Genomic DNA, 25,532 nt, shown 5'->3' on the forward strand with positions numbered 1-25,532 from the left:
TGTTTAATCTCTTCAGTTTAGTATCTACAAATCGTACAGAAATTACCTCACTGCTTTAATGCATTTAGTGATTTTTAAAGGGCAGAAGCAGAAGGATCGAGCACCTACGATATGAAACTTGATAAAAGAAGGCAGAGGTGGAAATTGTTTAACATTAACAGGTAAACATTTTACAACATTTGAGTCGTCTTAGCTTTAATCACATCGATTCATGATTCTAGAAGTTTAATCACCGTAGACTTCTAAAACACTGACGAGTTAGTTACAAGATCAAATGGAAGAAAAAGATCAAACTGAAGTGTTGCTCCCTTTAATAGCAAACATGGTGGTAAAAACAAGCACTTGTGGTTTCACTGTAAGGCTTTAACACAGTCCAGCAAACTTGTGATGTCTCAAAAACTTAGAACAGAAAATATGAAACTGTGACAAAAAGTTTTCTTTTGCCCCAAAATGCAGATTTGACACTTTAAATGATTCACAGAGGGTTTGGTTCAGTCATACAGAAAAACAACAACTAAAAAGCATAAAAATGTAAGGGTTGGAGTTCTCTCTGGATTTTAGAGAGGAACACAAAGACATAAAAATCAAAAGAAAGTACGACGTACGAGAGTACGACGCTCTTGGAGTTTTCTTCTGATTTTTATGGGAAAAAAACAGCCAGTGGTTTGAATCCCATGCCAAGCTGAAGATCTACAGGAGTTATAACAATGAGCTGCCCATGAACAAGGCACTTGAACGCTTTATTGCCCCGGTAGGAGACGACCTGCCTGATGTTTGCGATGTAGTTTCTGGTGTTCCACAAGGCTCGATGTTTGGACCTTTGCTTTTTTGCCCTTGAAGCAACTTTTTGTCCCAGACCGACAACAACTGCTGGATGGATTATACTGAACCTTTGTGGCTTATAATGTTTAAAACTGCTTTTATGCTAAGCTGATCTGGTGTTCCACAAGGCTCAATTCTTGAACCTATATTTGTTTTCCCAACAAGAAACACTTTGGACCGGACTGAAATATCTCATTAACTACTGAAAGTGTTACCATGACATTTAGGATGAATGAATGTGTGCATTTGTGTGTTGGGGAGGCAGGGCTCGTTTAATGTCTATTTCTGTGTGGGTATGGTTGAGGGTGGTCCTTTAAATGTCTAGTTTTGTGTGTAATCTCGTTTTTAATGTCTAGGTCTTCTTAGGATTTTATTATTTTACTGACCTACCCAGGAACTAAGGGCGGAAAATAGCAGTTTGCTAAAACCTGCTACAATACATCTCTCCCTGTTTTATATAAGGTTGATGTTCCTGTGTATTGTCCCTGCTCAAATAAAGAAACTAAACATAACATCAATGTATTTAATAAGTACTGTATATTGCATAGTTTGACCAGATTCAGCCAAAGAACTTGAATTGCTTCGATATTAAATGTCTTTTTGAGCCCTACTGTAATGAAATGTAGTAAAACTCCACGGTGTTCCACAAGGTTCAATTCATGGAACTTTTTTTCGCACAACTAGCAACACTTTGTTCAGCACTGAAATATCCCAACAAACTACCAAAGAGATGATCTTGAAAATTAGGACAGATGTTTATAATCACTTGATTTCTTTTGCAGAGTTTGACTAAACTTGGCCAAAGAACAACTGTTTTGTTTTCATTCTATTCAGATGAAAAACGTCCGTGGTGTTCCACAAGGCTCAATGCTTGGACGTTTGCTTTTTCTCAAACAGGAAACATTATACCGAGATGAAATAGTTCAACAGCTACTGGACGGGTTACCATAATATTTAAAAAGCTAATTTTACTTTAAAGTACAATTCAAACTTTGAGAGTAAATATCTCTCCTCTATTCATATGTATCAGTTTGCAAATTATCTTTTTAATGTCATTTAATTACATTTCAGAGTTTTCTATTGTTACTAACTGCACACTGACAGAAACTGCTGTATATATACATAGAATCTACATATTTATATATATATTTGTGCTTGTTTACACTCACTCACTAAAGAAAACGTAAATAAAGAACTATTTTTCAACCCTGATTTTAGAAACAACTGTCAGTAAAGAAGCTCAATAACTGTAAAAATAGGACGGAAACTGATTCTGATACCAGACGACAAGAAAAGTTTAACTACGCTACCAGTCAAAAGCTTGGACACACTTTCCCATTCACTTGTGGATCTGGACGTCCCAGGTGAGCTCAGGAGGTTGGGACGGACGTTGAACGCCAGCAGATTCTCAAACTTTTGACTCATAATATCGGAGTGAAGGATGGTCCAAGAGAGCTTCCCAAATGACTAAAACATGCTCACAAATGTGTTGGAAATCCTTCTCTACACACTCAGGGCTACACGAAGTGCTTTGGGTGGACATCAAACACTCAGAGTTATTTTTATGGTTGAATGAAGAATTCTCATGAAAACGTTGTTCAGTGTCCCTCCAACTTATTAACGGCGCAGCCTTGGAAATATTTCTTGGGAATAACGAGGTCGGGGTTTTGGGAAGCAGCAATATGCAGGACAGATGTGAGTGTTAAAGCTCTTTTGCATCATTAAGATGAGTCCATGTTGACATTGCAGCTTGTTTTTCCTTTTAATTTGGGCTTTCATGAAAACAGGAAATGAGCAGGAATTTACAGTCGTCATTTCAACACCTCGCTATGCAAATGTGACCACTTCAGTGTCTCCTTTTTAATCAAGAGAAGAGGCTGCTGGATTTTATTTGTCCTGTGAGACGGCCTTTGTGTTAGTCTGATTTATACTCATGCAACACTGCTGCAACTCATGTCAGGACGACCTTCATTATGTTTTTATTGTGTGTAAATCTCTCAGAAGACCATTGTTCAGTGACAGCCTGTCTCATGTGCTGTTGTTGTGTGTCTGGGTTCTGCCATTGGAAGAAATTCTTTAGTTTCATGCTTTGGAAATTTAGCAGAAACCCAACAGCAAAAATCCGATTAAAATACCGCAATCACCAGCAAGAACCCAAAGAAGCCAGAGTCATGGGTTAGAGCAACAGCGGCTGCTCAACTTTCCTGGAACGTAGAAATACTGCGAGACGAGGGCAGCGCCAGGAAAGAGCTGGAAGAGTCCGTGTCTTCACTAATGAGAGCAAACTGCATCAGCCCGAGGACGACGGTTTGGGGAAGAGGGGGATATGATTCAGAGGAGGTGGGATGAGCTTTCAGCCACGACGGAAGCTGTGGAGTGACTCCGACTGCGGCTTCAGTCTGTTTGCAATTATGGATAAACAGACTGGAGGCCAGAGAGTCGGTTTGGTGGAGGGAGACGCACATTCCTGCGGGCCGGCGAAACATCGGAGCCGGGTCGTGTCGAGGTGAACGAGCCGGGGGGAACCAGGCATCGAGCCTGGTCCACCTGAAACCAGCCAGTGTCTCCTCTGATGTCTCACTGGCAGCCATTATGGAAACCCAAACCACCACCACTCCTTTCTTAGGAAGTCAGAGGTCAGGGGTCACTTTCCTGAAGCTCATTCCCCTGAAGACTGATCCCTTCACCCCCAACCGATCCGATCCCGCAGGACTTAAAAGCCTCTTTTTTCTCTTGTACCTGACTTGCTTCCATGCAAGGCTTCAAAGAACTCAGGACGTTCATGTTAAGGATTGTTGCACTGTGTTTGTCATGTATCTGAGGAACACGTGATGGTGGTATCATGAAAAACAAGACTCCTCTACGACCTCCTGATACTCCTTGCTACCGTCTCATCGGGGCGGTTTCCTTCCCTCACAAACACTCTTTGTCCAAGCTGTGGCACTGTAAAATTTTAGCCATTAAGTAATTAAAGTTAATTATTTAAATCTGCTCCTGATGTTTTGGAGTTTTACTGAGTAAAAGAAACCAGCAGCAGCAGCTTGAAATTACAAGCTGCTACTTTTTGGTACATTTATCTTCACTAATAAGGACAAGGGGGAAGAGATTAAAGACGGAACCCAAGTGGACGCAGCCATCGGGGCCCTGACCATGACACTGAGCCCTTCATGTCTGCGGAGGAGGAAAGAGGTTTGAAATCTGAGCTTTGTGATTCGTGGTTTTCTCTAGTTTTTCGGGCGACGTGACTCACAGAGCACGTGTTTAAGTCGGGCTTGTAAAATCGTTAAAACGCTTCATGGTGGAGTTTTATTTCCTGAATGCTCTGTTCTGGTTTGAGCGAGTGAATCTGCGCTAAATCTCACGTGTGGTTCAGCTTCTAAAGCCTCATGAGGACTTCATTTTGAAATGTAAATGTAACTTGTTCAGGTTCTGGTTGAGGACAAAATAAAATCTCTTTAACTGATGTGTGAATGATCCTCCCGTGCTTGTTGTTAAGCTCTCCCCCTCGTCACCTCCTTCTCTCTCTCTCTTTCAGTCCACCAGAGACTTCAGGTCGGGCAGCCCTCTCAGCTTCAGGTCCAGCAGCATCTGAGCGTAAGCTTTCCCCTGAGAAAGGACAAATGATTCACTCACTAAAGCATCAAAACAGTTTGTTCTTAAAACTCCTGTGTTTGGATTTACACGTTTAGTGTGTTTGGAGTTTTACGGCCGTGTGTTGGCACATCGTGTGTGTGTGTGTGTGTCTTTGATGTGCGGTGGATTCCAGCGAGGCGGTAAAACACTTTACAGGAGCGTCTGAACGAGGGATGGAGGAGGAGGAGAAAGTGGAAAAGAAGGGTGTTAAAGAGGGGGAGGGACTGGTTCGCTGTGCGTTGATGAGGAGAGACGAGGCTCTAATGACTCGTCTGTTTACTCTCTGCTGATTTCTGTTTCTTTAACATCAGAATCACTTTGCTTCAAGTTGCTTCAAATGTTTCAAGAAGAAAAACAGGTAAGATAAACATGTCGACCAACGCAGATAAACACAAAGGACTGTGTGTTAAAGCTTGGACAGTTTGCATCCAGAACTCCTTTTGCAGAGCTGCAACAACTTACTGATTTTCACCTCTTTAATACTTTAAAACTGGACTTTGTGAGGTGATATAAACTGAAGACCGTGATATGTTTCATGACAAAACTCAAACTGAATTCATATTTTCATGTTTCGTTCTGCAGTTGTGGAGCAATCCGACACCAGGATTTCCTTCATGATGAATAAAGTTCTATCTAATCTGACGGTAGTTAACAAAGCTCCTTTCACACCTGCACGACACTCCTGAAAACGTCCCCACAGTGTCCGGGTGGGCGGCATGTGTGAACGCAAACAGCCGGATATTTCACCCCAGCTTTCTGCAGACTTTTCCTGCAGCCTCCTGCTGAAATGTCCGCAAGAAGTCAGCAGGAACACTCACTGCGAGCGAGTGGGCGGGGTGATGACGTCTACATCATGTGACCGGTGTGAAACCAGAAGAGCGACACATGACCGGATGATTAAAAACATCCGAGGGTGAAGAAGGAGGATCGTTTACACGACGACAGCAGAGAGAGGGAGAGAGTCAGGAGCTGCTGGCTGATGCAGCGCACTTTATACATCAGGGAAAATCTCTGCTGCGACGGAGATGTGTGAAAGGGCAACTCTGGAAAAGTTCAGACAACTTTTAGGAGAGCATGTGTGAAAGGGCTCGAGAAAGGGAGGAACTTGGCCTCCCTTACAATACAGTTGAATTCAGTATTTAAGGTTTATACTAGATAATAATGATATAAAGGATGAGCAGCTGTATCTGCACTGAGAGGACCGGACACATTTAACTCCAACGTGTGGACAGGAAGAGAGAGGCGAGGTGATGAACGAGAGACGGCCGAAAGAGGAAGAAGCTCCAGAGTGAAGAAAGAGGAGAAAGTGTGTGTGTGTGTGTGTGTGTGTGTGTGTGTGTGTTACCTGGGGGTCGCTGCGCAGGGAGGCCACCCCTCCCCCTCCCAGTGAACTCTTCAGGACGAAGTTGAGGGCGTGGATCCCCGGCAGAGTGTATCTACAAACCACAGAGAAAAAAAACACTCATTACCACAGGAATGCATGCCTCCACATATTTAAAACACACACACACACACACACACACACACACACACACACACACACACACACACACACACACACTCAGGTCTGCCAGCACAGCCCGGCACCATGTGTCGGTGTGGCGGTTTATTGGAAGGTAATTCGTGTGTTTTTGATGTTTGAAGGAGTGTGCGTTTCTGTTTCTTTGAGATTTAAAAGAAGTGTGTGTGTGTGTGTGTGTGTGTTTGAGTGTGTAATGGTTAACCATGCTCGGTCAGTGTGTGTGTGTGTGTGTGTGTGTGAAAAAGCGTGTGTTTTTGCACCTTCATGTCTACAGTTGCAGAGAAGAGAGGGGGAGATCATATGCAAAACCTGCGAGTGTGTCTGAAAGCAGTTAAGTGTGTGTGTGTGTGTGTGTGCGTGTGTGTGCGTGTGTGCGTGCCTCCTGCAGCTTTAACGAGCGGTGGAGGTGCACTAATGAAGCGTCTGTGGCGGCAGGGAGGCGTTTCGGGGTGTGAGAGGAGACGCAGGTCAGCGAGCTTTACGGCCTCCCCCCCTTCATTAAGCTAATCGCTAACACGCCGCGCGCTGACTCATCGCTCAAACATGTCCGCCGTCTGTTCAACCGTTTCCCCGAAGCCTCCAGCAGTCCTACCTGCAGGTTAACACCTACGGCTGCTTCGCCGTGGAGCTACACGTCTCGTCTTTGACGTCTTAGAGTTGAACTTCGGCTCGACAGCGGCCTCTGTGGCCACAAGCTGTAACTACAGGACGTCAGATTACTGAATATGCAGCTATTTCTCATGAGGTTACTTCTTGTTTTAATCGTTACAACCCTGCATTCTCTGTAACGTCCAGCAGGAGGACTCCACTGCTTGTAAAAAGAAGTCTGATCCTATAGAAGTCTATGAGAAAATGCTCCTCCTCCTCACCTGATGTATTCCCTCAGTAAACATGTTCCTAATGACTTTATGGTCTCAGTCTCTAGTTTCAAGTCTTCTTCAACACAGCGTGATGTTCATTTAGTCTCTGATGCTCCCATTGAGAGTCACACAGACCAGGAAGAGGGGAGGGGTTAGGGCGGGGCTACCTGTGATCAATACCCTTTAATAATGCTGAGATTGTCTTCCCACATCCTCTGACATAAATCAATAGAAACTGGTGTCGACTACCGCACTGGACTCATCCTAACAGTACTTAGTGCCGTTCCCACGATAGCTCCGCAGCTTAACGCGTGCAGGCTGCCTCCGAGTGTTTGTGATGGTTCAGGAAGCTCGTCTCCGTCTGCGAGGAGTTTAAAGAATCAATACTTTTGTTTGGAGACAAACTGAACATCCAGAGCCTCCGGATGTCCAAACATCAAACTTCTGGCTTCTATTGTGTCTCCACGTCTGCGTCGTGACAGGGTGATTACCTTGGAGGAGGGTTATGACTGGCAGTGATGTTTACGGTGCCGTGTCTCGGTGTCAGTGGAAGTTGTGTTGCTGGTTTCTCTCAGTCCGTCGTGGGTTTTTCTCCTGACTTCAGTAAAACGTTTGAACCGCAGCCGTCTTTCAGCATCTGCAGCACTCGGTTAACTCTGGAGTCTGTGTGGTATTTGTTTGGTTTGAGGACGGAGCCAGTAACATGGTTGAGATGTTTTGAACAGGATTACAGATCTCCTTTTGTGGTGCACACGATATAACAAACAGCTGTGAAACATCAGGCAATCAGAAGGCAACGGCCCTGCCATCATCCTCTGGGAAGTGTACCTGCCTTAGGTATCAATCTGTGTGATCTTTAAGTTTTACTCCACAAAATGTTCTTTGTTTGGGGTTTTTCAAATTTGGATGCACAGTTCAGAGGTCAAAGTCTTCTTCCCTAAATGCCTGGAAACCCCAACTCCAGGACGTCACTCCGGTAAGAAGGCGGACAGGTGCTGGTTGGCGTTTTTTCAACTTCAAACAGAGCCAGGTAAGCACTTCACGAGTAGCTCCTGTTTGATGCTAAACTAGGCTAGTCAATTCCACAGTTGTAGCTTAGCATTCCTCCGGAGGGTGTCTGGGCTCAGCCTTAGAGATACGGTAAGGAGCTCAGACATCCGGAGGGAGCTCGGAGTAGAGCCACCAGTTGAGGTGGTTCAGGCATCTGATCAGGATGCCTCCTGGGCGCCTCCCTTTGGAGGTTTTCTGGGCACGTCGAACTGGGAGGAGCTGGAAAATGTTGCTGTGGAGAGGGACGCCTGGGTCGCCGTGCTTAGCCTGCTGCCACCCCGACCCAACCGGGATAAGCAGAAGGTAATGGATGGAAGGACTGATGGATGGCTTCAGCCCCACTGGACTTGCTCCCATCGTCCAGGAAGCCTCTCGGTCAGTTGGTGAAAACTCTGCTTGTTATGGCATCAGAGTTCAGATATGTGAAATATGCTGCAGTTTGACTTGTTGTGACTTTGTGTGTCTGCAGGAGGAAGTGAGGAGTCGTACTGGCGGCTCAACAGACATGGAGGAGGTTAGTGTGGTTGTCCTGTGTTTCGTGTGTGTGTGTGCGCGCGCGTGTGTGTGTGTATGTGACTAACATCTGTTCAACCACAGATTGCGCGTCTTGTTTTTGCTCTGTTGTGTCTTTTTGCTGAAGGCCGACGTCTGACAGCGATTACACGAACCACAACTTCATCTCTGCTGCTTTGTGTGTGTGTGTGCGTGTGTGTGTGCGTGTGTGTGTGCGTGTGTGTGTGCTCTATTGAAATCTGTGAGTCCTGGGTGGAGGAGTTAAAGTGCCTGTTCACAACACGACCACTTCCTCTTTTAAGCACGCACATAATATACTGAATCATGAATAAAGCTTCTTTCAAACCAAATGTTTACCATGGTCACCATTTCTTTAACAAGCTAGCATGCTAACATTAGCTAATTTGCACTAAACACAACATTTAATCTAAAAGAATTTAAGTGCTAAATTGTCATGACGATACATCCAATGTTTTATTTCTAAGTATCAAAACAAACATTTTAACCTCAAAGGTGACAACGTGACTCAGAAGCAGCAGAAGCTGCAGTTCCTCTGGTGTCCACTTGAGGCTGCCTCCAGCAGTGAGTCAGTCCCCATAGAGCCCCATATTAAAAAAAACAGGGTCAAACCTGGTTCAGGTTTTTTCCGATGATAACTTTCGGGTAATTCCCGATCCGATGTCAACATCACACTTCCTCTCATACTTCCTGTCTCTCAGCACACAGTGTTTATTCACTCACCGTGTGACGGCGTTGCTCACCCCTGGCTGGATGAGGTGGGAGAAGTATTCCTCCACCAAAGAAGAAGTCAGGTGTTTTTTCAGGTAGGGGAAGAAGAGGGGATGACGAGCTATCACTCCTAAAGGGAAAACAGCAATGCTGATGAATATCAGAGAAGAGGTTCACAGTGAGGGACACATGAGGACAAGACTGATACAACTCTACAGTCTTTGCCTTGATTGTGAAGCTACAGATCGTTAGCTTAGCTTAGCATAAAGACTTGAAGCAAGGGGGGATGGCTAGCCTGGCTCTGTCAAAGGTTAACGAGTCATGGAGAACGTTCTCGCTTGTATAATAAGCATAAATAAAAATGAAAGTAAGAAATCATACTCTACTGTTTGACAGGAGTTATGTGCCCAACCATTACTCGTCTCAGAACAGTTGCTAGGCAACAAGCAGAGACAACAGGAAGTGACCGATCCCAGCACACGTTGAGTGCGGTGTAAAACTCTCAGTGTGTATTTCTTCTTCTTCTAGATGACTCTCAGTCCAAACAATAACTACAGATGTGGATTGATGAGTTTTAATCATAATAAATGTATTCACGTTTATTCACGTTATATTCCCTCGTTCTATAAAAACAGCTGAAGGTAAAGTAAACGTTAACAGCTCGCCGACTTCCTTCCTCCCTCTCTGACCAGTCATTCTCTGTTTTCCCAGGACAGTGGCGACTAAAAGTACCCAGAACTTTAACCTGATACGGATGCCTCCTGGGCGCCTCCCTGTGGAGGTTTTCCGGGCACATCCAACTGGGAGGAGACCCCGGGGCAGACCCAGAACCCGCTGGAGGGATTATATATCCTATCTGGCCTGGGAACGCCTCGGGATCCCCCAGGAGGAGCTGGAAAATGTGTCTAGGGAGAGGGAGACGTCTGGGCTAACTAGCTTGGCCTGCTGCCACCGCGACCCGGAGGAAAATGGATGAGTGAATGGAAATACTTAAACACTCAAGAAGCTGAAAGGTCCCGTCAGCTGGTTGTCTGTGTTTCCAGTGACCTTTTTAAGAGCAACTATACAAAGAAAACATTGACGCCAAGATAAAATTCTAGGAGTATTTGACTAAGCCCCCAAAGTTCCCGTACTTCTGGAAAGTAATAGCTCTCGATCAGGGACTTTTTGGAGGGTAAAATAATGTAATTTAGACTTTAGTCCCTGCGGTAGAAGCACCACCAAAGGTTCTTGGACTCTGGGAAAGTTCTTGCAGTGGAAATGCGACTACAATAATGCTGCTATCCTCCAGCACCATCACGGACAGAGAGCAGAACCTCAGAGAGGATGTTTTCTGTTTCATCAGTTTGGTTTAATCTGAGGTTGAAGTGTTTCCTCACCGATGTTGGCCGAGTCTCCTTTGTCGCCGCTCCGGGTGTAGGCCAGCTCCTCCAGCCTGTAGCTGTGTGGTCCACTGGGCAGCTCTGGACAGAGACCAGAAAAACAAAAGTGCCTTCAAACGTGTTTGTTTGGCTCAGCTAACGGTGATCAAACAAAGAAGCAAAACCAGAATCAGGCTTCTCCTTCCAGCAGCCTCATTTATTCTCATGCAGGTCTGCTTTCAACTCAGGTCTGGAGGAGCTTTTGTTGTGGATGTGAAAAGGCTTTCTGCGTCTGAAACACATCGTTCTCACCTGGATTAACAAACTGAAGGGAACTTCAGTGCTGAGGGAAGAAAGGCTGGAGACGTGGAATAAGACCCCTCAAACATTCTCTGTGAAAAACCTCAAAGGGAAACAGTTTGACCCCTTTAGAGGATCTGTCTTTAAAAACAAAATACTTTATTTAATCTTTCACATATTTAAAGTCAAACCTTTCCTTCGACCTGTGTTCGTACTTGATCAAATCTAAAATTAAGTATTATCTTATCAGTGCCAGAGGTGTTATCGTTTTACGGACGCAACATCTGTGTGCTTTTGTTTTGTTTGTTTGCTAGAATATGATCTGACGTCTTGTTCTTCTGACAGAGAGAAACAAACTCTGAAGTCTGCGCTTCTGGTTAAATATCAAATGTTTAAAAGTTAACAGCAGTTTTCAGAGCCCTGAAAGGCAACCTGAGGCCAGAATACATGTCTGGATGTGCAGACAAGGCCTTAAAAGTTAGCTCTGTTTAAGTGACATAAAAGTTTTCCTTTGGACAAGAGGCCAGAACACAGAGGCAAACATGTGTTTCAAAAATATCTGTACACGTGGACAACGCATCAAGCTACTTACCTGCTAGCTGCTAGCTGCTCTGCTTTCAATAGAACTCAGCAGCAGGATCGCGGCTAAAATGTAGAATCTTTTTAAGTGATAGAACTTCAGCTGCTAAAAGCTAATCAGAATAATTAAAACTTTCTCTTATATTATTACGACAGCATATAGCATTATGTTATACGTTATAGCATTGCTGTATTCATTAAAATAAAGTTGTCGTTCATGAATATAAAGTGTCTCCCTGTCCTCTGCTCGTCACGTTGTCGCAGTAACAGGAAGGATGGATTAAAGAGATCGATTATCTCTGCCTGTGTGGTGGGTAATCCATTAGTAATGCCTGCGTCCACAGACATGCACACACATATTTGTTCATCCTTTTAATGTCTCGTGTAGAACAATGTGATATCATGTGCAGATGCTCGCAGAGAGCGAAACAGAAGAAATCACAGCTGAAGGCTTTAAAGTGAAAACAGGTGAATGAATATTAAAAGCAGCAGCTCCATCTTCTCTGCTTCATTTGAATGTTTTTTATGCTCTTTGGTTTGTTTTTTGTCACTGAAGAGGCTTTCCTGTTTCAGACTGGAATGTGAAGAAGGTAGGGAGGCAGCCAGGACTGTGTGTGTGTGTGTGTAAGTGTGTGTAAGTGTGTGTGTGTGTGTGTGCCACAAAACTAAAAGTCCTGCATTCAAATCGCAACTTTTTTACACAAGTATTAGCATCACATTATACTTACAGCACCACGAGCAAAGTGCGTGTGTGTGTGTGTGTGTGTGTGTGTGTGTTTGTGTGCGTGTGCGTGTGCGTGTGTGTGTGTGTGTTCAGTATTTTGATGTGTGAGTGCAGGGCCATGTGAATGCAGCCTTGGTGAAAGGATGAAAAGTGGCACAGCATGTGCTCTTTTAAAGGGATAGGAAATGCCACACACACACACACACACACAGACACACACACACACACACACACACACACCATGGCAGTCAGATTGTTTCCCACAGCCTCTGACAGATTGTTGCGAGTCATGTTTTTACTGCGTGTTGGTTTCATGTGATATCGTGTTGGCGTTGGAGTTCATGGTGTTTAAATGGATTTGTCAGGTTGTTTCTATGCGGAGGTAAATGGGAAGATGTCGCCCTCTGCAGCAGACATCAGTAACTGCACCACTTGTTTATCTACAGCATAGACCTGTCATCCTTTTATCAACAACTATCTTATTTATCGCAGCAACACAGAGATGTTCTACTGCAACCTCAGCAGAAGGCCTGGTCCTTCTGAGGCCAGAAATCTGACCGTTCGAGCACTTCAAGGACGCCCGGACACTGGGACTTCCTGAAGAACAATCTGAGCCCCCTTAAGAACCCCAGGAGACCCTAAAGCACCAAACTAACACCTTTAAGGACCCCCAGAGTCTCCTCAAAGACGGTTAACCTGCTTTAATACCCTTGAACCATCCCAAGGACCCCCAGAAGCCCCAGAGGTATTCCCAGATCCTCCTTACGGACCCATGGAACCTTGATCCATGGAACCAGTGGAATCCCTCATACAGAATCAGCTTTATTGGCCAGGTATGTAAACTGAGCCTGCACATGGACCATCTGACGACCTTCTTAATGTCCTAGAGGACCCCGGGAAGCATCTCAAGGAATACCTGAGCCCCCTTAAGGACTCATGGAACCTTCTCCAGGATTATGTAGGCCCCCACGAAGACCTTTAGAACCCCCTCAAACACCATTCGAGCCCACTTAATGACCAGTTTTAACCATTTTAACCCACAAAGAACACTCAAGGACTATGGGAACAAGACGTCAAGGACCCCCACAGTCTCATCATGGATGATCTGTGCCCTCTCAAGTTCCCCCTGTAACCTCTTCAAGTCCATTCAACTCTTGTCTAGGATCCATTCACCCTTTCAAGAACAAATGGAACCTCTCAGGTGTAAATGAAGGAACATAACATTGGAGCACGTTCGATTACCTTTGTCCGGTGCGTCCTCCTCTGAGGTGGGAGGGGCCTCCTGCTCAGGTGTGCCTGGCCCCGCCTCTGTGAGAGACTCCATCAGCTCTCCATCGACGTGAACATCCACCTGCAGTCATCAGTGAATGATTGTTCATCAAGTTTCTTTACTTTTAAAAAAACTTTTGAATTCAACAAAAGCGTCAAACTCGTTAAATTATAAAGTCCTAAAACAAAGCAAAAAGTTTATGGTGAGCACCTGTTTCTAGCATTTCTGTCTCTGATTAGAGCTAGCTCTCTGCTAGGAGAAGATGGAGGTGGGCCTGGGCAGGCAATGTACAGAACCCCACTGCGGCCACACGCAGTCCTGTGGACCTCTGAAATCAGCTCTACTGGTTGAGGGGCTGGAGGCAGCCCCTGACAGGAAGAAAGTGAAATATGCTGACCTGCAGAGTGCAAGGAAAGCGGATGGAACACGAGGATCTACCTGTTGGGAGCGGGCGCTAGAGGATTTGTCGGAGACTCAACTACACGTCTGCTAAAAGACCGACGGCTACGGGAAGCCAGAGGGACACAAGGCAACAAAGGAGGTGGAGACAAGGGACAAGGCACGGGGAGCGAGCAACACCTGAAGAAGGTCAGCTCCAGGGAGTGTCAGGAAGACGTCCCTGTTCACCGCCCCACCACCAGGAGATGGTCTGGTCTAAGGGGCGAAACATCCATGATTGGTGTTTCCCAGCTGATGGCCCTGCAGCTAACAGGTTGGCCCCGGAGGAGGTGCGACAGGCCTGGAGCCGAGCAGGAAAAACACTGAACTGTTTTTGGTTTATGTTACAACCTGAGATGCTACAGTGACTTCCTGTTTATTAGGCTGATGGCTTTTGATTGGACAGCAGGAGGGTAGTTTACCTGAAACCGATGTACATATTACGAAAGTCGTTATTACCCATGAGCCTCCTCTTTAAGGTGCAACCTGATTCAGTGTGAAACTAGCCAGAAGCAGCTAACTCGAGAGTTTCTGGAACTTTTTAACGAACCTCTAAAGTGTCGAGACATTTGTTTTTTCTACATGAACAATCAGACTCACCTTCAGCTGAGATTTAGGGTGCAAGAAGAAAAACGCTTTCAGGACGGGAGACCTAAAGACAAAACGATTTAAATGTGAGGACGTGTTCTTTGAATGACGACTTCCGTGGACTAGAAGGAGGTATCATCGACTCACGCTCGAGGTCGTCCGCCCACGATGCCGGTCAGTCCAGGAGCTGTTAGGAACAAAATGGCCGAACACAATTATAAAAATAGTCTCGTCAGTAGGACAGCTGCTACACCTGCTGTCAAGAGTCACACACACTTCATGAGTCCGTGTGTGTGTGTGTGTGTGTGTGTGTGGTGGGTTTGAACTTGTCACCATAAACAAATTCTGGTTCAGAAGGACAGAAGCTTCTTTATCTGCAGTGACAGTGTGTGTGTGTGTGTGTGTGTGTGTGTGTGTGTGTGTGTGTGTTGAGGAGGGATAGATATTAATAAACCACTGCAGCTGCTTGTTTGAGCTGGACGGTACGTGCATGATGTCATTCTTTAATCACAGACGAAGCAGCCCTCGTTAACCGCGGGTCCTGACGACCACCATTACATTCTGCTCTTATTAGCGCAGGTTAAAACAATCTACTTCCTGTTTACACCAGCACACACGTGCTCAGTGCCGTGACTATTTGTGAGGTGCATCAGACACTTTTCGAACCCAGTCTGAGTCCAACTCCGGTCACGCAAGCTAGCACATAAGTAGCCAATCACAGAGTACGTACAAGGGTCATTTGGGTTCTACATGCCAAAGAAAAGGTGTGCGTGTGTGTGTGTGTGTGTGTGTGTGCGTGTGTGTGTGTGTGTGTGTGTCGTACCCATGCCAGTCCCAGCAGGAGCGATCTCTCTGGCAAACAGCTCCAGAGCTTTCTTCTGTTTGTGGTGGACGGCCATCCAGAGCACCGCCTCTCTGCTGCCCTGAACACACGCAGACAACAGGGACAGTAACTCAGATATAATGTTAACCACAGCCGTGTGTGCATGTTCGTAACGCTCCACAAACCAGCCCAAATGTCTTCTGTCTCCAAAAATCGGACAAACAAGACAAAGGAGAACCAGGAACAGGGGGGAGAAGAAAAGACGTGGAGAAAAAAGATAGAAACAGAAGAGAGGAGTGTGGGAGGTTAGAGGCGTGACACAGGCTTAACTGTGACCCTGACCTGCTTCTGGTAGCGGAGACGTGTTGGATTAAGTTTGTGTTAAACTGGGAGAAAAAGAGTGATAGAAGGAGAGTGCAGAGGCGTGAAAACAGGCTCAGCTGTGACCTTAAACTGCTCCTGGTGTTAGAGGCAGAGAGACGAACGGATGGAGAGAAGAGAGGAGGAAATGGGAGGATGACAATGGAAAAAAACACATTTAGGCGACTTTTCTATGTGGATTGTGCACCGATATGACTGTCCAATCAGATGGCTGCTTTCTTAAACAGGTATCTTATATATATATGTCTGCCGATACCACAAGGCCCAAGTCAGATATCCAATCAGATCAGTCAGGCTCTACTGAAAGTACAGTCCCACTATGGCCCGCTGATGAAAGCCTTTCATCTGCAGTATATAGTATTATTATGGGCTAGGTGTCTGTGGCGCCGCCCAGTTAGTGACATGTTTCCCATCAGCCAGCAGTGGTTGGTCTGCCAGAGAGGGTAGGCAGAACTAAGCGGCTGCTTTTCCGCTCTCTGCAAGTGTTGCGAGTAAACAGTAATCTACTATGGCTGAACAAACAAAGAAAAGATGGATGACTACAGATACAACTTCAACAAGAAGTGAAAATCCAAAGAAGAAGAAACAAACTCGACGCTCAGATGAAGCAAACTTTAAATACTTAGAAAGAACGAAACGAAACAGGAAGTACATATCGCTAAGCTTATATTAGGCCAGTGTTCTCTAGAGTATTTCTGAATGAAACCATCTAAACAGAAGAAAGAGGCTGGTAAGATACAGACGAGAAAGATGATGGTGGTGTGGTGAGGAGGGGAGGGGGTGTGTCTGAAGGACAGCTTCACTAAAACTAAAGGAAAAGGTGTGTTACGACAGTGTGTTCCTGTTGGTGTGTTCGCATTACCTTGGAGCGAGCGTTGGCGCCATAGGTGTCCTCAGCTCCGAGCACCTGGATGTTGACGGAGCTGAAATCTTCCAGCCCCAGGTGCTTAAACATTCGCTTCGTCCTACAGGAACACACACACACACACACACACACACACACAGTCAGGGTTAAAAAGACAGGGACGTCCTCATACAGGAAGTCTGCTCCTGAACGCACCGTTTGATGATGCTCTCTGCGGTACGTCGGGCCTTCTCCGTCGCTCTCGGCCCTCCGACCGGACACACTGCGGTCGCCCTGAAACCATCCATGTAGGTAGCACACACCTGCAGAGACGAGGCAGGTGGACAGGAAACAGGATGTGAGTTAAAGCTGCAGCGTCCTCTGTTTGGCAAACTAAATCTGCTGATGTGGAAATTAAGTCTTAAACCATCATGAAGTCTCACCTTGTAGTCGTGTGACGGAGCGAGGCCTTTAGCCCCCGTCACTCTCACAGCACCTCCATCCACGCCTGAAAACACACACACACACACAAACACACACACGTTTTAGCAAATCAGTCAATAAAAAGTGCAGAACCAGAGGAACTGACCCTGTGACTGCCCACAGAAAGAGGAAGATGTTCACTCTGTTCTCTTTCTATCCCCGTCTCCTCCCTGACACTTCTCTTGAACCGGACCACAGACCACAGACGCCGGTTCATCTTCAGTTCACGTTCCGGCTTCTTCATGCTAAAAAATAAACCTCAGAGGTCATGAAGTGGTCAAACCAGGCTGTAGAGTTCAGCTGAGGCTCAATTAGACTGAATTATTTACAACTGTAGCAACAACAGCCGCTGAGAGTTCACATCCCGGCTTTGAAAAGGGACGTGATGGTCCTGAAAGATCCAGAACTCCCACACTGTCACATTCCAGCTTATGATGATAAGTTTACTTTAGTGATAAAGTGGAACAAAAATACACAATAAAGCTTCAATTTCAGGGACGAAACTAGAATAAAAGTACATGCAAAGTAACCTATAAGTTTAGCTATGGAAGTGCCAGAAGCTGCAGTTCCTCTGGTGTCCACTTGAGGCTGCCTCCAGCAGTGAGTCAGTCCCCATAGAGCCCCATGTTAAACTGTACAGCAGAAATAAACATGTTTACAGCCTGGTACAAAAAACAGTTTGGGTCTCTATAGCTCATTTCTCTCTTCATGACAACTGTACGGGGAGAATCTTTATACAGCTCACCTGTTTACATTATATTAAGGCTTACAGTGATGCAGCCTGAGGGGCGTGGCCTCTTTGAGCTGCTGATAATTTGAGTCAATAAACCTCATCAACTCTGCATCACATCCAAATATGGTCACTTCTGGCTGTTTTTACACGGGGCCAAAATTAGCACCTTCATTAATATAAGCTACTGTCTGAAAAGTGTTTAGCTAGTGCTAGTGTTATACTAGCACTAGCTAAATACTTAGCATTTTCTAATACCTTGCTCCACTTCATCCTCTTGTCCTAATATGGTCACATAATATGGCCCAAAATAAACAAGATGGTGGGGGCTAAAATGACAAACTCAGGGCTTTAAAATGGTCCACAAGCCAAGTTTACTTTGAGGAACGTAAACAGGAAGTAGTTTTTCTGGTGAAGTTGATGTACTTGCATAAAGCTTGCAGTTTTGAGTCCAGTTAAATGCTCTTATTTAAAGTTATAACCTCAGATCTCAGTTTCGTTCTCTTTGGCGCCGCCTGTGGTGATAAATGAATCTCCTTCAGGACACCTTATCAAACATTCTGTCCTCAGAGAGCATTTCCTGATTTCAGTATTTGTTTAGTCATTTCTGTTTAGTTTTCTTTGAATGTATTTTTAAAACTCGTCTTAAAACCCTTTTTTACTCCTTGGCTTTCGACCCCGCATGAGACTCTTGTTTTATTGTTTTATGGTCTGTTTTTATTTATTGTTTTTGATTGTTTTAAAAACAATGAAACAACTATTTTAGTGATATTCTTGTTTTATTTCATTTGATTTATTCTATTGCTTTTAATGGTTTTATTTTGTCTATTTGTGTACAGCACTTTGTTTTCAGCTGTGGTTGTTTTTAAAGTGCTTTATAAATGAAGTTGAGTTGAGTATTAAATGTCTCTTAAGTTCTGGTATCTGTTGTCTTTAAAATCAGGTGAATTTACGATCGTCCGTTTTATTTAAGTAAAGCACCTGCACGTAGCTTTTGTAAAGTGCTTTTTAAATAAACATTATTATATGTACATTTTGGCAAACTGGGGTCATCGACAGTGTGCTGAATACACTATTAGCAGCGCCTGTTTGCAGTGTTACTGTGGATGTACAGACAACTATCACTGGATTACTCTGATACTGAGGAAGGACAGCTGAGGCCGGTTCTGGACCTGTTGGGTGCGTTTTTATTGCATGATTTGTAGGCAAACTTCTGGACTTTTACACACGATGGATGTTGGACTTTATCATCAGACAACGGGAGTCACACTGAATTTAAGAACATGAGCATCATGTCTGTGTGTTCAGATTTGGCTGAGTTATGACTCCATGAAGGGGGGCGATTTCAGGGGCAAATCCCAACCTTATTTTGGAAGATCTTGTTGCTTTATTTTTGTATTTTTCCGTGTAGAAGGTTTTTTCATCTAACAACAGAACTGGTATAACCTCAGTATCTTAACCCTTTAACTGCTGGCTGTTCCTGCAGACCAGATTTGACCTAGTTTCATGTTATACTTCAGCAGGTCATCAGGTGCGAGCCGGCAGGAGGAACTCATTCCTTCATTGAAGACAAGATAAACAGTATGCTGCAGGAGGCACTGGGTCATGTTGGAGTCACAGGAGAGTTAGTGTCTCTGTCAGGGAAATATCCAGGACTTTCTTTACACACATAAACACAACATACACAACCAAACAGAGCAGCAGGAGGGTCAGTCGTGTCTGTTTAGTGTTTACACCTCTTTTTACAAACTGGGGAACACAAACATGAAAACAGCTAATTAATGAGCAAAAGGAGGATAAGTAGAGTTTGTTATCAGAGAGGGAGAGTTCAGAGAAGGATCAGAGGAAGGTTAGAGGTAGGCGGGTTCAATCTGTGCTGATGGATCATGTTTAGTTTTTTAAAGAGGAAGTGAATCACTGGGAGCTGATGCAGAGTTTATTGGAGGGTCAGCGGAGGGTGAGGGGTTCAGTCAGAGTTTGTTTAAGGTTTCCAGATCAATGTTTACGGGTTATAAACACAGCCAACAGTTCAGCCTGTGGTCGCGTCCTCACTGTGGACTCTGTGTGTGTCAGATACCTGGCACTTCCTTGATGACCACCCGGCTGAAGTCACAGATGACGTCGGGCAGCAGGTATCTCCGCGGGTCTCCGATCTCGTACACCAGCTGCTCGGCCACCGTGCCGAAGGAGACCAGGCCGCCGGTCTTTGGAGGTTTGGAGAGAACGAAGGAGCCGTCGCTGGAGCACTCGACCACCGGGAAGCCCATGTTGTCCCTGAGACACACGGTTACAGCTCCATATCACACATCTGGTTTGTTTATTGCATTAATATTGTGATATTCATGTTCGAACACCTGTCAGCTGTCACATCAGTTTGATCTATGAAATACAGAGTTTCATAGGTGGTTAAATCTATGAGCTAACATCAGCTAAATATTAAAGTACCAGAATCTAAAACGTGGTTAAGACTCGGCCTCACCAGTCAGGAACTTTGTGCCAGTCTGTGAAGATTCCACCTGTACTCTGAGCTCCACACTCGATCAGGTGACCTGCGAGACTGAAACGCACACATCGATTTTAATGATTTTAATTGATTTTCTTGCATTCATAATAAATCCATAATAGTTTGTTTTCTTGATTTCTCACCTTCCAGCTGCCAGCCGGTCGTAGTCGTCCGTCTCCCATCCAAACTGTGAAGGAGAAACAGATCCTTACATCCTGAGAGCCACACAACCAGCAGCTTCCGTAATTAGAGACAGGAGGCGTGAGTTACTCTTTAGTTAAGATTTAAGACTTTAGGAAAATGAAAAGGAACAGACAGAAACATATAAATCAAACGTACTGTGTGCATGAGCGGCCCCAGAGCCACAGCGCTGTCCACACAGCGTCCAGTGACCACGATGTCAGCCCCGAGGTCCAGACAGCGACGGATCGGTACGGCCCTGAAAACAGAGGCTTCCTTTAACACGTAGTGCGTTTTGTTTGCCCAAACGCAGCGTTGTTTTCTGCTGATGAAGCCACTGACTTTAAACGAAAGAGAAAGGAAGAGCAACAACTTCACAGCTGTATGCTGTTAGCAAAACGCTGACAAGGAAGCAGCTGCAGGTCAAAGTTAAAAAATGAAGCTAATAAGAAGAATTATGACGACGATGATCCGCCATGAAACAAAGAGTGTGTCTGTGTGCTGCAGTGTGTTAGAGTGTGTGCGTACCCGAGGTACGCGTTCATACTGTGGAGAGTTTTAGGTAACTGCTGCCTGCTGCCGTCGTCCGCCATCTTTACTTCAGACAGACCGCTCCTCTGAGAGGTGGAGAGGAGAGGAGGAGACAAGGCAGCAGAGGAGGAAACAAGAGGAGAGGAGGAGACAAGGCAGCAGAGGAGGAAACAAGAGGAGAGGAGGAGACAAAGCAGCAGAGGAGGGAAACAAGAGGAGAGGACGAGACAAGAAAGGAGAGGAGGGAAACAAGAGGAGAGGACGAGACAAGGCAGCAGAGGAGGGAAACAAGAGGAGAGGACGAGACAAGGAAGGAGAGGAGGGAAACAAGAGGAGAGGACGAGACAAGGCAGCAGAGGAGGGAAACAAGAGGAGAGGACGAGACAAGGCAGCAGAGGAGGGAAACAAGAGGAGAGGACGAGACAAGAAAGGAGAGGAGGAAACAAGAGGAGAGGACGAGACAAGAAAGGAGAGGAGGAAACAAGAGGAGAGGACGAGACAAGGAAGGAGAGGAGGGAAACAAGAGGAGAGGACGAGACAAGGCAGCAGAGGAGGGAAACAAGAGAAGAAGAGGAGACAAGGCAGCAGAGGAGGAAACAAGAGGAGAGGACGAGACAAGAAAGGAGAGGAGGAAACAAGAGGAGAGGACGAGACAAGAAAGGAGAGGAGGAAACAAGAGGAGAGGACGAGACAAGGCAGCAGAGGAGGAAACAAGAGGAGAGGAGGAGACAAGGCAGCAGAGGAGGAAACAAGAGGAGAGGACGAGACAAGGCAGCAGAGGAGGGAAACAAGAGGAGAGGACGAGACAAGAAAGGAGAGGGGGAAACAAGAGGAGAGGACGAGACAAGAAAGGAGAGGAGGAAACAAGAGGAGAGGACGAGACAAGGCAGCAGAGGAGGAAACAAGAGGAGAGGAGGAGACAAGGCAGCAGAGGAGGAAACAAGAGGAGAGGACGAGACAAGGCAGCAGAGGAGGAAACAAGAGGAGAGGACGAGACAAGGCAGCAGAGGAGGGAAACAAGAGGAGAGGACGAGACAAGAAAGGAGAGGGGGAAACAAGAGGAGAGGACGAGACAAGAAAGGAGAGGAGGAAACAAGAGGAGAAGAGGAGACAAGGCAGCAGAGGAGGGAAACAAGAGGAGAGGAGGAGACAAGGCAGCAGAGGAGGAAACAAGAGGAGAGGAGGAGACAAGGCAGCAGAGGAGGAAACAAGAGGAGAGGACGAGACAAGGCAGCAGAGGAGGGAAACAAGAGGAGAGGACGAGACAAGAAAGGAGAGGAGGAAACAAGAGGAGAAGAGGAGACAAGGCAGCAGAGGAGGGAAACAAGAGGAGAGGAGGAGACAAGGCAGCAGAGGAGGGAAACAAGAGGAGAGGACGAGACAAGAAAGGAGAGGAGGAAACAAGAGGAGAGGACGAGACAAGGCAGCAGAGGAGGGAAACAAGAGGAGAGGACGAGACAAGAAAGGAGAGGAGGAAACAAGAGGAGAGGACAAGACAAGGCAGCAGAGGAGGGAAACAAGAGGAGAGGACGAGACAAGGCAGCAGAGGAGGGAAACAAGAGGAGAGGACGAGACAAGAAAGGAGAGGAGGAAACAAGAGGAGAGGACGAGACAAGGCAGCAGAGGAGGGAAACAAGAGGAGAGGAGGAGACAAGAAAGGAGAGGAGGGAAACAAGAGGAGAGGACGAGACAAGGCAGCAGAGGAGGGAAACAAGAGGAGAGGACGAGACAAGAAAGGAGAGGAGGAAACAAGAGGAGAGGACAAGACAAGGCAGCAGAGGGAAACAAGAGGAGAAGAGGAGACAAGGCAGCAGAGGAGGGAAACAAGAGGAGAGGACGAGACAAGAAAGGAGAGGAGGAAACAAGAGGAGAGGACGAGACAAGAAAGGAGAGCAGGAAACAAGAGGAGAGGACGAGACAAGGCAGCAGAGGAGGAAACAAGAGGAGAGGAGGAGACAAGAAAGGAGAGGAGGAAACAAGAGGAGAGGACGAGACAAGGCAGCAGAGGAGGAAACAAGAGGAGAGGAGGAGACAAGAAAGGAGAGGAGGGAAACAAGAGGAGAAGAGGAGACAAGGCAGCAGAGGAGGGAAACAAGAGGAGAGGAGGAGACAAGGCAGCAGAGGAGGACACAAGAGGAGAGGAGGAGACAAGAAAGAAGAGGAGGAGACAAGGCAGCAGAGGAGGACACAAGAGGAGAGGAGGAGACAAGGCAGCAGAGGAGGGAAACAAGAGGAAAGGAGGAAACAAAGAGGAAAGGAGAAGAAAAAACAGAGAGGAGATAAAACGAATGAATCGGTGGTAACCATGTTAACAAAAAGATAACAATGATGTCATACTGTTGCTGAAGAGGCCTTACATGGGGCATGAGGTCATCGCCTGTCACCACAGCAACCTTAAGGTCGAGGCCCGCCTTCTTAATGACTTCCTGTATGGCCTCAGCGCAGGCCAGAGGGTTCACGCCTCCTGCGTTACTCACCACACGGATACCTGCAGGAATCAGTAAGAGATTTATGAGATTACATTAAAGGGGCCAGATTTCACTGACCAGGGTAAATAACATGTAGTAAAAGAAAAGAAATAAAATAAGATTAAAGACAAGAAATAAAAATGAAGAACTCACCTTTCCTGTGGATGTCGTTGATGAACGGAGCGAGAGCGACCTGGACGAAGTCTGGAGCGTAACCCAGATTCTACGACAGGACAGACAGACACAACAATCATCTACTGTGAGAGATTACAGAGGCTCCACGCTGCCCCCTGCAGGCCGACAGCAGACACTACAGGAGCAGAAGCTGACAGGTTGTTTGTTCTCTGGATTCTTTTACCCCAAAGCATCCTCAGAAACACGGGAAACTGCAGACAGTGAACTCTGCGTGAATGATCTTTGTTGTTCGATAAAAGACTACTTTAGTTTGATTGTTATTCACAGTCACAGCTTAAAGGAACAACATTTCTCTCACTTTGAGTACTATTATTCATATTTTAGTGAATATACGTTTTAACAGCTGAACTGTGTGATTAAGAAGAGGAAGGGGATATTTAAGAGGTACAGAGATGTACATTAGAAAGACAATTATAACCCTAACACTGACTCACAGGCATCTTGGTCTTGGCGGCTGTGAGCAGAGACATGGTGATCTCACTGAGGTAGTCAAACACCAGGAAGTCCAGCTTCCCACTGTAGATCAGCTGAGGCACTGAACACACACACACACACACACACACACACACACACACACACACACACCAGTTAAACAGAAGGACAAGAAGGAGATTCAACAGCAAAAGAAAGGCCCTAACAATTTGTCTTATCTCTTGCTATTTCTATTTCTAACACGTCACATGTGTATTTATATTGTTATTATTGTTTTTATTAGGGGTGCACGACATTATCGGCACGTTGTCGGTATGACATATCGGAATCGGCAGACATTTAATTTTTCTGCCGATATTTTCCGTTGATAAAACAACGCTTTAATTCTGCCTAAATGCTCGGTGATTCCCTAAAAAAGCTTGACGTAATGCTACCACATTAACTTTTCTTACATTGCCCAGTGAATGTGCACATTTGAAAAAGCAAAAATTCCAATATCGTGCATCCCTAGTTTTTATATCATATTGTTCACCTTCAGACGTTATGTGCCTCTTTGCAACACTAAAATGTTTAAATCCTGGTTCAACCACTTCTTAATTGTTTTCAGTGCTATCTAAATAAAGTTTATTATAGCTAAGTGGTGGAAACGTCTCTAAAGAGCTCATTCTTATATATAACTGTTACAGATTGTCTCTATATTAATTGATTCATTAATAAATTAAAGATATAGTTATAGTGCATCTAAGTACTTTTAACTTTTACTTGTGACAATGTATGCTAACACTGTGGTGCTGCTGTTTGAAGTATAGTTAAAGGTCAGAGCACTTCCTCCACCACTGTAAGAGATAATAAAGGCAAAGACAACACAAAAAGTTGTAATTGTTATTGGTCACAGCCACAGAGTACATTTAATAAAGATAAACACCTGTTGAAACCTTTGTTTTTAACATGACTCTATGCTAACTCGGTTAGCTGTAACGGTTAATCCTGGCTGTCACCTGAGGTGGCTGTGTCCCCCCAGAACCCAGAAGCACAGCCGATCCGGACCGGTGTCGTCCTGGCGGAACTCATGTAGCACCTGGAGCTGGGTTTGTTTTGATTTATTACACTCGGTGACAACATAGCAGACGAACTAAAGCGCAAAAACTCTAAGTTAATACGCAAACTAACGCGTTTTTCTGCGTTCGTGCCGCGCAACGACCGCACGAGGGGACGCGGCGCGTGACGCAGTAAATGTGTAAAACTAGACATCGTTAATTAATGTTATTATTTACACATAAATCGAGAAGAAAAGAGAAAGGCGACTGGACTGTCTGTGATAAGTTCAAGGTGCACTGGTCCATCTATAAAAACAGTCCGACCGGAAACACGTCAGAGAAAGGTTCCGTCCATCCGGGTTGTTCTTTCCTGTATCATCTGACAACATGTAAAAAAAGTATTAGTATACTTTATGTAGGTACAATTATTAATTTCACACTGTAAAAAGATTCTGTGAGGAGTAGAAGCATTTAAAACATACTAATAAGGGATAATAATCTAATAATCTTGTTTATAAATGAGTCCAAATGAGGTT

General features: G+C 45.3%; 1 protein-coding gene across 1 annotated transcript; it reads right to left on the reverse strand.

Moving 5' to 3' along the window:
* On the reverse strand, positions 1-25,254 carry lratb.1 (lecithin retinol acyltransferase b, tandem duplicate 1). The gene is made up of 20 exons (XM_069671921.1): positions 24,958-25,254; positions 23,962-24,062; positions 23,486-23,555; positions 23,222-23,352; positions 20,862-20,950; positions 20,493-20,592; positions 20,297-20,340; positions 20,130-20,207; positions 19,728-19,924; positions 16,881-16,945; positions 16,654-16,760; positions 16,456-16,558; positions 15,213-15,312; positions 14,537-14,576; positions 14,402-14,453; positions 13,336-13,444; positions 10,509-10,592; positions 9,142-9,259; positions 5,801-5,891; positions 1-4,428 (listed from the first exon to the last, which is right to left on the reverse strand). The coding sequence occupies exons 1-20, from the start codon at positions 25,208-25,210 to the stop codon at positions 4,354-4,356; spliced, it is 2,007 nt and encodes a 668-aa protein (XP_069528022.1). The 5' UTR covers positions 25,211-25,254; the 3' UTR covers positions 1-4,353.
* Positions 25,255-25,532: the final 278 nt, after the last annotated feature.

The sequence above is a fragment of the Semicossyphus pulcher genome, unplaced genomic scaffold (genome assembly GCF_022749685.1).
Source record: "Semicossyphus pulcher isolate SPU_LCO1_2020_fin unplaced genomic scaffold, fSemPul1.0.p SCAF_21, whole genome shotgun sequence".
In the NCBI taxonomy this organism is placed as follows: domain Eukaryota; kingdom Metazoa; phylum Chordata; class Actinopteri; order Labriformes; family Labridae; genus Semicossyphus; species Semicossyphus pulcher.